Source organism: the organism of the source record quoted next (assembly GCF_019968955.1).
Source record: "MAG: Porospora cf. gigantea A chromosome Unknown PgA_NODE_631_length_13424_cov_342.008, whole genome shotgun sequence".
Taxonomy (NCBI): domain Eukaryota; phylum Apicomplexa; class Conoidasida; order Eugregarinorida; family Porosporidae; genus Porospora; species Porospora cf. gigantea A.
Window position 1 is genome coordinate 1 of NW_027151806.1, and position 13424 is coordinate 13424.

At 52.3% G+C, this 13424-nt stretch overlaps 6 protein-coding genes across 11 annotated transcripts; 1 reads left to right on the top strand and 5 right to left on the bottom strand.

Moving 5' to 3' along the window:
* Positions 1-2643: 2643 nt before the first annotated feature.
* On the bottom strand, positions 2644-5864 carry KVP18_004537 (uncharacterized protein; the record flags this gene model as incomplete). 3 transcript variants are annotated; one of them, XM_067957240.1, is made up of 2 exons in its annotated part: positions 2644-4717; positions 4747-5864. In XM_067957240.1, the coding sequence occupies 2 exons, from the start codon at positions 5862-5864 to the stop codon at positions 2644-2646; spliced, it is 3192 nt and encodes a 1063-aa protein (XP_067807231.1). The 3 variants fall into 3 exon arrangements, with proteins under 3 accessions (XP_067807231.1, XP_067807230.1, XP_067807229.1); XM_067957239.1 differs by lacking the exon at positions 4747-5864 and having other exon boundaries at positions 2644-4674; XM_067957238.1 differs by lacking the exon at positions 2644-4717 and having other exon boundaries at positions 4743-5864.
* A 117-nt stretch (positions 5865-5981) lies between these two features.
* KVP18_004539 (uncharacterized protein) lies at positions 5982-7408 on the bottom strand (the record flags this gene model as incomplete). 2 transcript variants are annotated; one of them, XM_067957244.1, is made up of 2 exons in its annotated part: positions 5982-7180; positions 7219-7408. In XM_067957244.1, 2 exons carry the CDS (start codon positions 7406-7408, stop codon positions 5982-5984), a joined length of 1389 nt encoding a protein of 462 aa, XP_067807234.1. The 2 variants fall into 2 exon arrangements, with proteins under 2 accessions (XP_067807234.1, XP_067807233.1); XM_067957243.1 differs by having other exon boundaries at positions 7219-7345.
* Positions 7409-7502: 94 nt separating this feature from the next.
* Positions 7503-10523, bottom strand: KVP18_004535 (uncharacterized protein; the record flags this gene model as incomplete). Of its 2 annotated transcripts, none has more annotated exons than XM_067957235.1 (1): positions 7503-10523. In XM_067957235.1, one exon carries the CDS (start codon positions 10521-10523, stop codon positions 7503-7505), a length of 3021 nt encoding a protein of 1006 aa, XP_067807226.1. The 2 variants fall into 2 exon arrangements, with proteins under 2 accessions (XP_067807226.1, XP_067807225.1); XM_067957234.1 differs by having other exon boundaries at positions 7503-10463.
* A 26-nt stretch (positions 10524-10549) lies between these two features.
* KVP18_004534 (uncharacterized protein) lies at positions 10550-11788 on the bottom strand (the record flags this gene model as incomplete). Its single annotated transcript, XM_067957233.1, has 1 exon — positions 10550-11788. One exon carries the CDS (start codon positions 11786-11788, stop codon positions 10550-10552), a length of 1239 nt encoding a protein of 412 aa, XP_067807224.1.
* A 235-nt stretch (positions 11789-12023) lies between these two features.
* On the top strand, positions 12024-12545 carry KVP18_004538 (uncharacterized protein; the record flags this gene model as incomplete). The annotated part of the gene is made up of 1 exon (XM_067957242.1): positions 12024-12545. The coding sequence occupies one exon, from the start codon at positions 12024-12026 to the stop codon at positions 12543-12545; it is 522 nt and encodes a 173-aa protein (XP_067807232.1).
* A 99-nt stretch (positions 12546-12644) lies between these two features.
* Positions 12645-13377, bottom strand: KVP18_004536 (uncharacterized protein; the record flags this gene model as incomplete). 2 transcript variants are annotated; one of them, XM_067957236.1, is made up of 2 exons in its annotated part: positions 12645-12680; positions 12709-13377. In XM_067957236.1, 2 exons carry the CDS (start codon positions 13375-13377, stop codon positions 12645-12647), a joined length of 705 nt encoding a protein of 234 aa, XP_067807227.1. The 2 variants fall into 2 exon arrangements, with proteins under 2 accessions (XP_067807227.1, XP_067807228.1); XM_067957237.1 differs by having other exon boundaries at positions 12709-13365.
* Positions 13378-13424: the final 47 nt, after the last annotated feature.

Consider the following 13424-nt stretch of genomic DNA (forward strand, 5'->3'; position numbering starts at 1 on the left):
CTATATGACACCAATGTGATTATGTTATTTCAATGTGACTATGTGACACCAATGTTACTATGTGACACCGATGTGATTATGTTATTTCAATGTGACTATGTGACACTAATGTTACTATGTGACACCAATGTGACCATGTTACTTTAATATGACTATGTAACACCAATGTGATTAACTAATGCCAATGTGACTATGTGACACCAATGTTACTACGTGACACCGATGTGATTATGCTATTCCTATGTTACTTGTGACACCAATGTTACTATGCGACACCAATGTTACTATGCGACACCTATGTGACTAGGTCATTCAAATGTGACTATGTGACACATATGTGACAGTTATTCCAATGTGACTATGTGACGCTAATGTGACTTTCTGACACCAATGTGATTAATTAATGCCAATGTGACTATGTGACACCAATGTTACTACGTGACACCGATGTGATTATGCTATTTCAATGTGACTTGTGACACCAATGTGATTAATTTATGCCAATGCGACTATGTATGACCAATGTAATTATGTTATTCGAATGTGACTATGTAACACCAATGTGACTATGTGACACGAATGTGACTATATGACACCAATTTGATACTATGACACCAATGTGATTATGTTATTTAAATGTGACTATGTGACACCAATGCCAGATGATTCAGGTTGTTCTGAAAACCGATTGGTTCTTTAAAAAACCTTCTATACAGTGTACTTATGACTACCTCCAAGATCTGCACTAATTGGAGATGAAGGGTGCCATCACTGGCAATCACAAGTCTCTTTTACAACGTCCTACACTGTTCTAGGTCTAGAAAAAATCAACTGCTTTAGGTCTAGAGAAAGTCAACTTCTCTAGGTCTAGAGAAGGTCAAGTATCTTCTGTATGCTTCAGCGCAATCCATTTTCAGGGTAACTGCATTCGGCAGGCGAGTTGTTACACACTCCTTAGCGGATTCCGACTACCAGGGCCACCGTCCAACACAACGTCCAACACAACGTAGTCTGATGCGTAAACATATGTGTGGCGCCGTCAGATCACTGGCGTATATATTGATGATGGCGTGACCCACCCCGCCATTACGAAAAACGCGTACACCACACTGACGCAGGGTGTTGCAAGAGATACACCATTATGATTGCGGTACACAAACGTTTTTCAGCATATCAATTCGTCGAAAAGAAGGAAGGTCATGTGTCCAGACAACATGGACACAGACGCCCTTTTTCCACTGATGGGACCTCACCACTGGAGATATGAATAAGATATAGCCAATTTCTGCGTTGGTAGAAAGGGAGCAACTCGACACGTCATCACTCAGATGTAAACCCACCGAAGGCTCAAGGTTCCTGTACATGGGATGAACATCCACCAGGCTTTTCTACGGCATACGAAGTTCCCACGGCCATCAGAGACGTGGATGACAAATACAGGGATTGGTTTGAAGCGCACCTACGACAACAGATCACAAGTGCCTCACTTTCTTACAAGAAAATGAGTTCCGCAAGGCCAAATTCAGCTGAATGAAGGCGCTCATCAACGCCCTACCGATCACCATCGTCTACATCGTATACTAACGCGACCCTGCAGATGCAGTAGGTAATAATTTTTAAGACAGGGCGCCGTGTAACGGTGATTGTAGTGGGGGGCGCTTCCGACTTGGATTCTGTCGAGGCAAAGACGTCACGACACCGTCTACTTGTTCTCATCAGCCTACTCCCTTGCCCAATCCTATAAGGATGGTCCTGAAGCAAGTATTCATCTTCTTTCGGTATTTGACCCGCAAACTCACCCAAACGAAGATGCACGACAATACCTTCAGAGTAATCGCCACAGTAGCGGTGGTGGAAGACAAGGTGTCAGTTTCCCTGCTGGGAATCCCCAGAGGCTACCTACACTCGTCCTATACTGAAAGCACTGTCCACTACTTCGGCCACTGCAGCCCCAGGATTTCCGTTAGTACTTTCAATCTCCGCCCCATGATTTCCGATTGAGAATTTTGAAAAAAAATCAGTTGAAACATTCCGAGTTGAAATTTGTGTGAGTGTTGAAACTTTTGGAGAATCAAGGGACACTCATCCCATCCAAAAGAGAGTGGGAGTGTCGGAAGCATACTCTGCCAACTATCCTCTTTGGGTCTATTCTTTGCACTCGAGCGATTGGTGTAACAAGGTCAAAGATCGTAGCGCAGATTTTGGTGATGTCAAGATGCCAAGATGACTTTGGACGCGACGCCACACAGACATTTTTAGCAATCTACGCCACACTGACGATTTTTAGCACGCTCATGGTGGGAACGGGACTGCCAAGAACACCTACGCCAGCTTGACAATTTTTAGCGCGCTAACGCGCATAGTGGCGGGGAACTTCTTTCAAATCGAGAGTAGAAGTCCACAAGTGGACCAAAAACCCCTTTACAGAACAGGTCTTTGTAATTGGATGATCCACCTTCAAAGGTATTTGTACTCAAATGTGAGCGAAACTCTGCTGGCAAGCCTTTGAACCGACCAACAGGTCGGTCTTCAGCATGAATTTCATACCAACAGTACAATTGTCATTGATCACATTGATCAGACGTCGAGGTGGTCGTCGGTCAAAGGATGATCCCTAGTACGCCTCGCCTTGGAACTTGAGATCTATCGCCACACAAGGCCAGATCTCCACAGACCCTTGGCGTCCACCACCTGTCCAGTGGATTTAAGGGCCAGCCCCAGATTGAAAGATGCCAAGCGCGCAAGAGTCCGGGCATCCGACGTGACAAGATGCTGACCAGGGGGATCAGCATCTTCGAAGATGCAGTCACAGGTCAAAGCGACCTTCATGGCCTGCCCCGGGGCTGGGACACAGGATCGGAAGAGGAACCACTGCAAAGCTTGGGCCTCCGTCTCATCGAAACGCGCCTCTATGCCCTTAAGCACCAACTCTACCTGATTCCGCGGGCTGAAGGTCTGCAAGCCTTCGACCACTAAATCGTACAGAGGGATTGCACATTGGAGCTGGTTGAGTTGGTGGTGGGCGCGTGCCAGATTGTATGACTGCACGAGTGACGCATGGCTAACGATGACCAGCCGGACCAGATTCTGCAAGGACTTCAGGGTGTCGGGTCGACCGAATTTCGTCTGCAGATTCTTCACTAACGATCGAAGGACACTCCTCAGTCCGGAGCAGCAATCGGATGTGTACAGATTGCCAACTCGTAATTCAACTTTGTCGGCCGCAAGGTCTGCTAGGGCCTGGTACTCACGCGTCATGAGGTCAAACGATAGCTCCAGGAGTGCAAAGGACCTGATCGCTACACTGTGACGGGATTCGACGGATCTCGACATCGACAATCGCAAGTAGGACACCGCTAGGCAGAGAAGCGCAAGTGCACTATCCGGATTTAGTTGCCATGCCCTAGTGTACTCCGCCACGGCGAAGGGCGTTCGACCAGAGAGCACACAGAAGTGGCCTATGATCATGATCACATTGTAGTTGTGGGGCCGAATCAGCAACTGGCGAATAAGCCATGACCGGTTCTCCAGTAACGTTTCCTTGTTGGGTGCTGTGCTCAGAGGCATCGTCGCGTTCGACGCCATAGGTCCTCCAAAGAGCAACAGAGAAAACGCCTTTAGAAGCTCTCCGCTTAGGTCGGGTTGCTTCATGTACTCCTTTCGCACGAATCCCAATCCGATGCGAGTGTATCCGGCAGCCACGGCGAACCGCAGCGAAAGTCTCTCCAGCACAATGCGAAACTCTTGCTTGCTGATGTCAACGCCTTTGAGCAGGCTCTTCCGTGGGCTCTTGTTGTTCAGCACGGTCTCAATAAGCCTGAACGCCTCGTCGAGCATACTCAACTGCTCCATAACCAGCAATCCAGATGTCAGCAGGTCTAAGTACCCCTGCCACCCGAGTAGGTCTTCCAGCGGTTTCAAACCGTATTCGGTTTTCAGACGATTGACGTGTGTATGAAGTTCTCGAGTGTTTTGCAGGCGGCTGGTGAGTCTCTTCTCAAATCGCCTCCGACTGCTTAAAATCTGCAGCCGTTGAGTGTCCAGCTCACATTCCACTACTAGGGCCTTGAGGGACGCAATCCACTCAACCCACTTCTCTCGGCTTTCTGCCGATAAGTCGACGATGCAAGACGCGCTCCCGAACAGAGTTACGATGGGGCGGGCATCCCCAACGGAATGCGCTGCCTGCAGCGTTTTGTACTGCTCGACAAGCCGGTTAAGTATCCGCACTCTGTCGCCGTCAGGAAGCGCAGGTGGGATGTAGTCCTGCTCGACAAGGTCCTCTGGAGACATTAGCGTGAGCACCTTTATCGCCTCCTCTGCCCTGCCAAGCTTCTGCAGGAGGATGTGCCGGAGGACCTGAGTGCTACCCCCAACTGGAGTTTGTTTAAGCAGCAGCACCGCAGCCTCGGGGGTGGAAGAGAGCAGATAGCAGCGACCCGCTCGAATCCAGAGGTTAGTGTCCGTTAAGTCGGACCTGATGTACAGGCGGAGCGCTCTGTCGTGTCTCTGGCTGTAGTACAGCGCGTCGGCCAACATAGCGTGCAGCTCTGAGGGATAGTCGTTCTCTAGCAGTTCCCGTTCACAATAGAGGGCTAGTGGGCAACCTGGGAAGCCCAGCGAAATCTCAAGACAGGCTACGCGCACCAATAAACGAAAGGGCACCAACGCCATCGGCTGGGAATTCAACAACAGCGTCACGAGTCGCTTACTCTGCCTGCGTCCAGTTCAATCCTAACCACTTACGTGAAACTCTCTACCCTACGGAACACGTCAAGGATGTAGCACAGCAGTTCGAGCCCGACACCTTGAACCACAAGGTCCTCCGCGTGCTCCATCTGCCGTACCGAGATGTACTGCCCGCCGAGAGTTTGATCCAAGTAAACGCTGTGTTCATTTGGGGTTCGAATGGAGTAGACTGCGTCATCGTCAGCCAAGGCGCTCTGAACCTCTTCAGGTAGGCAAGACATCAGCACCTCTTGCGCCTTTTGGAGGTCACCCAACTGCGAGTGTAGCCGGGCTAGCCTCAGAGCCACTTCGGAGTCATGAGGCGAGATGCTGTGAAGCTGGTTGAAGCAGCGGGCCGCAGACCGAACGTGTCCCCCTATAAAACTGCACTCAGCCAGTTCCAGCAGCAATCCGACCTGTTGAATGTCTGTCGGATCCACTGTATTGCTGCCATATACGCCTTGCGCGCTCAGGCACCGCCGTAGGCAAAAGATTCGCTGTTTGGTGCTGCCGACCTCGCGGGCTAGCTCCACTGCTCGATACCACAGCTGCACGTCCTGAGGGGTCAGACTAGTCGCGAGAAGCAGGAAGTCGAAGGCCTGTTTAGGCTGGTTTAGCTCTGTGTGGATTAGTGACAGCATGTGGAAGGGGTCAGGGAGGTTTGCTGAGAGCCTGATAAGTTGCTCGTACAGTTCCATAGCTCGAGGGAAGTCCTTAACGAGATAAGAGTCGTTGGCTGCTTGTAGGAGCTGGGTTTCTTCAGGGCCTAATTTGGACACGGACGCTGCCGATTTCTTCTTCTTCTCGTTGTTCTTGGGACTAGCTTCCTCAAAGAGCTCGAATTCCGAGTAGTCTGAGGACTGCACTTCAGGCCCGTCACTTTCCTCCATCTGGTCCAGAAGCTTGCTAAACTGCTCATTGAAGTTGGTTGCACAGTGCGGTTCGACATCCAGCTCAAGCGCCTCAAAATCGGTGTCGGACTCTGTTAACTCGCTTTCTGAGGGAGTGTACTCGCTCGTCTCGTCATGCCGTACTACCCGTTTTATAGGAATACGAAGCCCATTCGCCAAGAAGCTGTCCTCAGTGTCAGTGAGCACGACTTCCGTCATGTCATCGGCCCCCGAATCGTCACTCATGGGTGCCAGTAAATTCATATTTCTTGGGCCCCATTGCCAACACTCCTATGTAGGCTTACGTCTGCCTTTCTGAAATCAAATCACGCGTAATTATGTACATTATGAAGACGTCCCGCATCATTTGGAGCTTCGTGGTGGATGCATCACGAAAGGGTGCTTCATGGCGTCTTGTGTGGAGTAGCGTCTCCAGGGGTCTTTCTGACTGAGGTTGACTATGAAGTCCTGGAGAGTTGGGTTCTGTTTAAACACTGGGTAGTCGTAGCTGAGTTCGTTTTTCTGATTGGCCCTCAATGTATCGCCGATGTTGGATCGCTTGAAGGGTGACTTCCCGGTGGCAAGCGCCCAGCATGTAATGCCCAGTGAGTAGACGTCTACCTTACAGTCATATGGTCGAGAGTTGATGATTTCGGGAGCGCAGTACCCTGGGGACCCACACCTATGACGGCCATGCCCATCGTCAGACAGGAGGCACAGGCCGAGGTCGATCAGTACTGCCGTACGAGGGTCGTTGGCCGCTCGGAGCATCACGTTTTCGGGCTTCACGTCGCGGTGGACAGCCCCCCATTTGTGGATGCAGCAGATAGCGGCTAGCATCCGGCGCATCACTTCAGACAGCGCAGCAGGCTCAACACCCTTGCGCTTCTCCGCGTACTTCCACATGTCGCCTTCCAGGTTCTCCATAACAACCACAATCTGGTTGCCAACCAAGAAGGAGTCGTAAAAGCGGACAAGGTAGGGATGAACGATATGCCTCAGGACCTCCACCTCCGTGAACGGGGCAGCTGCCTTTCGGTCTACTGTGCCGTACCTGGTGCTCTTTAGGGCTTTGTAAGATTTGGTGGCTCGGCACTGGTGCAAAGAACACTTCGAGAATGATCCCCGGCCGAGCACTACGTTGAGATCCGTGTAGAGGTCGTCAAACTGCAAGACCTTAACCCCAAGGTCTCTTATCAAGGCCCAGAACGCGCATGGCCTGCCAAGAATGTCCAGGCGACAGATTACGACTCCAGAGCGCCTGATCACCACCTGAGGTCCGAGTTCGGTGCAGGCCTCGTAAGCCTCAATGCAGCTGGCTTTGACGACTACTAGAGCCCCCACTCTCGTGGGGGCTGGCTGGCCGTTGATCTTCTCGTATACCGCGCGTCGTGAGTTCCACGGCAGAATTTCCACTGAACGAAAGGCTAGTGACTCCTGGGCGTCTTTTGTCCATCCGATGAGCAGAGTCGGTGAGCATACATTGACTTCCCAAGTGTCCTGTAGATTGCAAACCGGGCCTTGAGACGGCAACGAGAGGAGCTCCGCGTGCTTCCTCAAGACTGGAATGGTATTGATGGAACAATTTTAGCGGACTCACGTGATTTATGGTTAGATGCCGTGTCACTAGCGACAGTCGATGCCTCTGACGAGCTTCGCTTCAATCTCCCTCCGGGGTCAGCGGGAACGGTTGAAAATCGGTTTCCATTAGGACCCCGAGATTCCATCACAAAAACTGGATGCACCTTCGTCTTTAAGGCATGAATGGCGTTTGTAAAGGCCTCTAGCATATTTGCACGAAAAGTTGTCACCACATCAGGAACTTCAGATTTAAGGCATGAATGGCGTTTGTAAAGGCCTCTAGCATGTCTGCGCGAAAAGTTGTCACTCCAGCTGTAAATGAGTCAGGAACTTCAGATAACACTCGACTTGACAGCAGGTGAGGTCTATGGCTTGCCAGTCATTCTCCATGACTCGGCGTATCTCAGCAATCCGTTCGGCCAAATCGTCGTCGGAAGGCAAGGAACGACGAATATGCGCGGCGTGGAACTTGAGCACCACTGAGAGAATCGTCTGCACCCAATCCGCCCCTTTGCGCGTTTTGGCCTCCTCAGTCAAGAATTCCACCATCAGAGGCAAAGTTGTCTCGGGGTCGAGACACTCACAGGCCATGTGTATAGCGGATGGGCTCAGACTAAGCAAGTGGTCGCGGGCATCGTCGAAGCGCCTCTCCAACAACAGAGCGTCTAGGTGAGTCTTAACCTTCATGTCGGTAGATTTCACTTCTGAGAACACACGTTTCCGTGAGGGCGACTGCTCAGTCGTGGTTACTTCCTCCTCGTTCTCGCTGTCGTCCTTAAACTTTCGCGTCTTGGCGGAGTCGTACGCAGTCGACAAGAAGAAGGGTGCATTGGCAGGCCTTAGCACCTCTTCCTCAGCGCGTCCCTCATCTCGGCGCTCGTCCACGTGCAGAAGCGCATCAAGCCGACCAAACGGTAGCCCGGACAACGTCAAAGAACGAGGCTCCAGCTGGTTGGTGGTGATGATGTCCTTCAGTGACCGGGTGACAGTCTCCGCCTCCACTTTCAATTCAACATCGTAGGCAGCGTCAAGATCTATTGGAATGTCCACTCGGCGACGGCTGTGGGTGCCCCAGGGATCGAAGGCCCCTTTGTTTGCCCAAACACGAATGAGGCCAGGCACTGTAGCCCAGCAGTCCTCCGAGGTCATAGTTTCTTCCACACCGTGGGTGGTGTAAAGGAATGTAGACGTGGAGTCGAACTCCAAACTGAGGATTGGAAGTGCCATGTGGCCCCAATCAGTGAGGTTGCCCGTGACCATATCGAAAGCCATGATGTAGCCTCCCTCCTCAGATCCGGGTCCAGTCTTCAACGGACCGCAAACTAGGCAGACCAGATTCCCATCGGGGGATATTCTCAAACAGGAGGGTTTGCCAACCTCTCCGAAGGTCCTGATAACTTGTCCTCTGACCAGATCGAGCATGTGCAGAGAGTAGACAGATGAGCACGCGGTGACGACGGCCATCAGGCTGCCTGATACGGTCGCCAGTACAACAGTGGAGTCGGGGTCTCCGACTACAACTGGCGGTCTCAGAGGATGGAACGTCTGAAGGTTCCAGTAGCCTACGCAGTTGTCTTCGGAAGCCACTCCCACCAGAGTCGTGCTGTTAATGATAAAAAGCCCTACGATCGCTCCAGACAGAGCAGACTCGGGCAAAGTTAGTCTTTGGGTGCGGCCGTGGTACTTGTCAACCATCCTCTTCTTGTGCGGTTCCACAGTGCTGAGATTTAGTTCTGGCACGTGCTGGAACATCTCCTTCTCCTCGGCCTTCTCGACCTCGAGTTGGACTTGCTTGAAGGCGCCATAATGACCCCTATGGCGGCAGGACTGCAGGTTGAATGAGTGTATCTGCCCGTTAAGGTACCCAACAATAGCGAAGTTACCACATGGTGACACCACCACGGCTGAAGGGAAGAAATCGGGGTCGTTAGATACGGCTTTAGCGAGAGGCTTAGACATTGAGAGGTAACCCGAAGACAAAGCCTTGGACCGGACGGACCATACAACTGGCAAACGAGATCCTTGATGAATCGACACTGCATTCGGCCAGTCAAAGTGTCGGTTTGTAGTCGCGGAAAACGCGAGAAGCGGTGGGAGCTTTCCCTTCACGGCAGAAACGCCGTCAGGATCCCTCCACTGCTTCTGACTGAAGACATGGAGGTTGTTGGCTCGGCGGGTGTTCACCAAGCCTAAAGACGACATGCTGCTGTCGACAGAGTTAGCAGCGCAGAGCAGGTACTGAAGGCTGTCATCAGCATAGAAGGACAATGTGGTGACTGGTCCCATAAGCCCTGACCTCTGCTTCAGAACTCGCGGGGTCGGATCAGTCGGCGAATCAAAAACCCAAAGTTTGAGGCTGTTGTCGGAGCCGCTGGTTAAGAAGACGTCGGGTTGGTTCTCGACACAGCACATGGCTGTGACGCCTTTGGGGAGGTGCTTACGACCTAGGCTGACGGGGTCGTGGGCCCTGAAAGCTTCACCCAGTAACTTAGTCTGTAGATCCCAGACGGAGATGTCGCCTGACGTCGAGGAGGTCAACAGCAAGCTTGCAGTTTCAGATTGCCCTATCGCTGCTTGCGGTTCCCTGAAAAACACGCCGGAGCACTCGCCGTCCCCAACGTTGACTGAAAGCAGCTTCTTGTCCAACACGAAGTCCACAAGCACGACGTCCCCGTTGTCAAATCCTACCGCTACGACGGTTAAGTGCTTCATGTTTTGCTGGAGAACCGTGACACTCCTGGTCTTCTCCGAGGCCAGCGCGGTCATCGTGTGGATGAGCTTGCCTGTTTTGGTGTTGAACAGCAAAACTTCGCCTTGGTCAGTGCCAACGAGGACTTTATGGGGGTAGGACCTCACTGTAGTCACTACATTGCCGCCTCCAAGGCTGCCGCCAAGAGTACAGCCTGCAGGAAGCTCCAGCTCTCGGTAGAATTCTCGAGAATTCAGCTTCCAGGCGAAGAGTTCGTGTCTGCTCCACGAGAGCACCTGTCTGGAAGGCAGGCACAGCACCCCTCTGATGTCGAATTTGTGGTCTTGTCCCGTGAATTCGCCTAAGAATTGAAGTCTCATATAGGCCCTAAGGGACCTTCGGAGCCCGACAACAACAGTGCCTTCACTGGTCGCGTCCAAGCTCCGTACGGATGACTCCAGCGTTTCGGACTTGAAAACTACACCCAAGCTGTCAGTTTGGAGGACCTGATAGCCGTGCCCAATGGAGACGAAGGTATGAGCGGTATCTCCCAACACGCGGCACCGGGCGGGCATTACGCCAGTCACGCATCCGAGCCCCCCCAGAGGCGTGAAGAGGTGTGAAGACCGCACCATCAATTGCAGATTTTGCTATCAACAAATCACCGACGTCGCTTGTAGCCGTCACGCTTCATCAGATGCGGATACTTGGACGCATTGAATTCCTCGGGCCGCGAAGGGCGAGGAGGTTTGACTCCGTCTAGACGGGAGGCCATCTGGGGGTCAAGCATGAGAATAGAACGGCCCTTGTAACGCATGTAGCAGGCGTTGCAGACCAGGTCCATATACCCGTCGCCATATATATCAACGAAACGCCACTGTGGCGTTTTCGAAAGACTGCAGAGTAGGCACTGACAACCAGTCCTATCCAGGCGAGGACGACCTGCTCTACTTTGTCCGTATGTCCGGGAAATCGGAGGACCCTTCTTCTTGGTCTCTGGTGGGTCCCACATGTCCGGCTCCTTAGCCGTGTAGTACTGCTCTGGGGTTGTGTTGGACAAGGAGGTGATCACACTAAGTTTGTCCGAGAAATCTGGAGGTCCCCGAAAGAGCCTCTGATTCCAAGGACTTCGGAACATGCAATTAACGGCCTCTTGGCTGAAAGGATCGGACACCATCGTAGACACGACTGTCTCTGATCCTTTCAGGAGGTCCGCCATGACAACAGCCTGCTTTTGGTATAGGCGGTCCCCAGACGCCATTTTCCGGCGAACCCGGATCCACCTGTAAAGGGACACGAGGCTGGAGTGCGTGCGCCGCAGCAGAGTAAGGGAGAAACTCGGCGGCCAGTCGTAGGTCATCATCAAAGTTATCATGATTCGGAGCTGCTCCTTGGGTAACAGAAGCAGCACCTGCACGACCCTTGCAGAATGCCACTGGCTCAGCGCCCGCATATCCCCAGTGCAGTACCGAAGCCAGTTAGCCAGCCTGGAGGTCTCAAACGCCTCTTCCTCGCCACGTCCCAGACGGATGTTAATGTATCTTTTAGGCTCTCGATTCAGCTTCTTAGGAGTGTAAATAGTGGAGAACAGCCTTCCGAGTTGATACCACCGTCGCTGCTGGTCAGCTCTACAGTCAAAGGCAGGAGCTACACACTTCCGGTATTCGGGTTGTGCTGGCTGATTTGGGTTCACAGCGTTACGGCGAATCTCGGCCAATTTAGCGGCTATACGACGTACAACGGAGCTGGGTTCTAGGACGCCGTACTGGTACGCGAGCGCCTCTGCCTCGGAGTCCTGCAGATGGTACCTCTGGCTCAACCTCAATGCCTGCCGACTGATGTCATTCAGAGGCGCCCTGGCACCTTTCATGCTATCCGCGGGGCTCCATGGCGTGAGCATGATTAGTAGTAGAGTTCTGCACACAGCACATGAATAATCATACAGTCAGGCAACTTGCTGTTTCTCGTCTATGCCGTAATCCTCGACCGTTGTGTTGAATGTTTTAGTTTGTGTTTGAGAGCTGCGTCTTATCTGCTGCTGACCTGCACTAAAAATAATAAACACTCCTAAAATGTCGCATATGAAACCTCTTGAGTCTGCGAATTCCTCTGCCATCGCCGTGACGTAATCGTGCATGCTTCAACTGGAGAAGAATTTGCTAGTGACAAGTGCCACCAAGCGCCAGGTAGAGATCCACCAGTTGGAACTGGACTGGTACACCAACAACTACTCGACTCTATCGACGCATTCCGCGCTGTTCGTCGGCTTCAGCTTTGCGCAGATGACGGCGGAAACGCCAGAGAACGTCGCGGAGAGCACCTTGAGTCTCTTCATGGCGCTGACGACGGCCTCTCTGGGATTCCACCTGGTCGTGGTGATCTCATCGGCATTCTGCTGCATGTTCGGGCCAGGCATGGCTCTGCGGGGGGATCTGGGCTGCCAGTCAGTAAGTCTGGCCGTGGCCAACATGAGAGCCGGGCAGAAGACGGTGTTCACTTTGTTTTTGTTGGGCATGATCTGCTTTTTTCTCAGCAATGCCGTGCAGCTCCACCTCCTGTACGGGTCATTTGTAGGCGCAATTGGGGCACATGTGCTCCTGTGGCTCGGAGCGGCTACTCTGGTGGCTGGCCTTCACGCCTTTTTGACACTACGGTGAGTTTCGAAAAAAGCTAACACAGCAGCGGGAGCACGGAAGTGTCCAGTGAGATAAACGCCTTCAAGCCCTATGAGCTGCTGGGTGATCTTGACCGGAATGTCAGTCAGATAGGTTGTCCAGGTCATCCAGGTCATCCTGAATAACGAAGCCTCCGTGCACTTACCGGTACGTTACCCTCCTCTAAGAAAATTTCGGATGGTACGGCCTGCTTGCTTTCTGAGACATCTTCCTCCTCATCCTCCTCGTAATCCTCATCCATAGCAGCCTCGTCGTCGTCAACGAAGAGAGTGGGGTCGAATGTGAATAGATCCTTTCCGGACAGCACATTGGTGCCCTTCTTGCCCTTCTTCTTCTCGTTGTTGATCAGTCTTTCCAGTTCAGCCATACGCTCTTCTTCCTTCCGCTTTTTCCAGGCCATAAAGCTCTCGTGCGTTACAGGAGTCAATTTATCACCCGTCAGACCAGCCCTCTGAATCTCGACGATCTCCTCAATGGGAGTATCGTCCTCTTCAGCCTCCTTCGGCTGGTCTCGTTTGAGGACGTACCCTACGGGCAAGGCATGACGGTAGATGCAAGTGTCTCCGCCATTGGGACAACTCCAAAACCACCCATAGGTGCGGTTCTCCAACGCAGCGATAAAGTGCTTGCAAACGATCTTGGTGGTTGCGTTCTGATTGCCGTGCTTCTTCTCAACGAGGGCAGCCACCTCATCCGGGTTCCAGTCAGTCTCCTTCTGCTCTCGCTGATCCTGGTACACGTCAATCTTGGCGTCTTCCTTGATCTGGTTGTTGTTGGTTTTCTTTGCCTCGCTAGCGTACATTGCTGCCAACATTGCCTGCTGCTGCTTCTTTTTCTGCTTCTCCTCCTTGGCTTTGATTT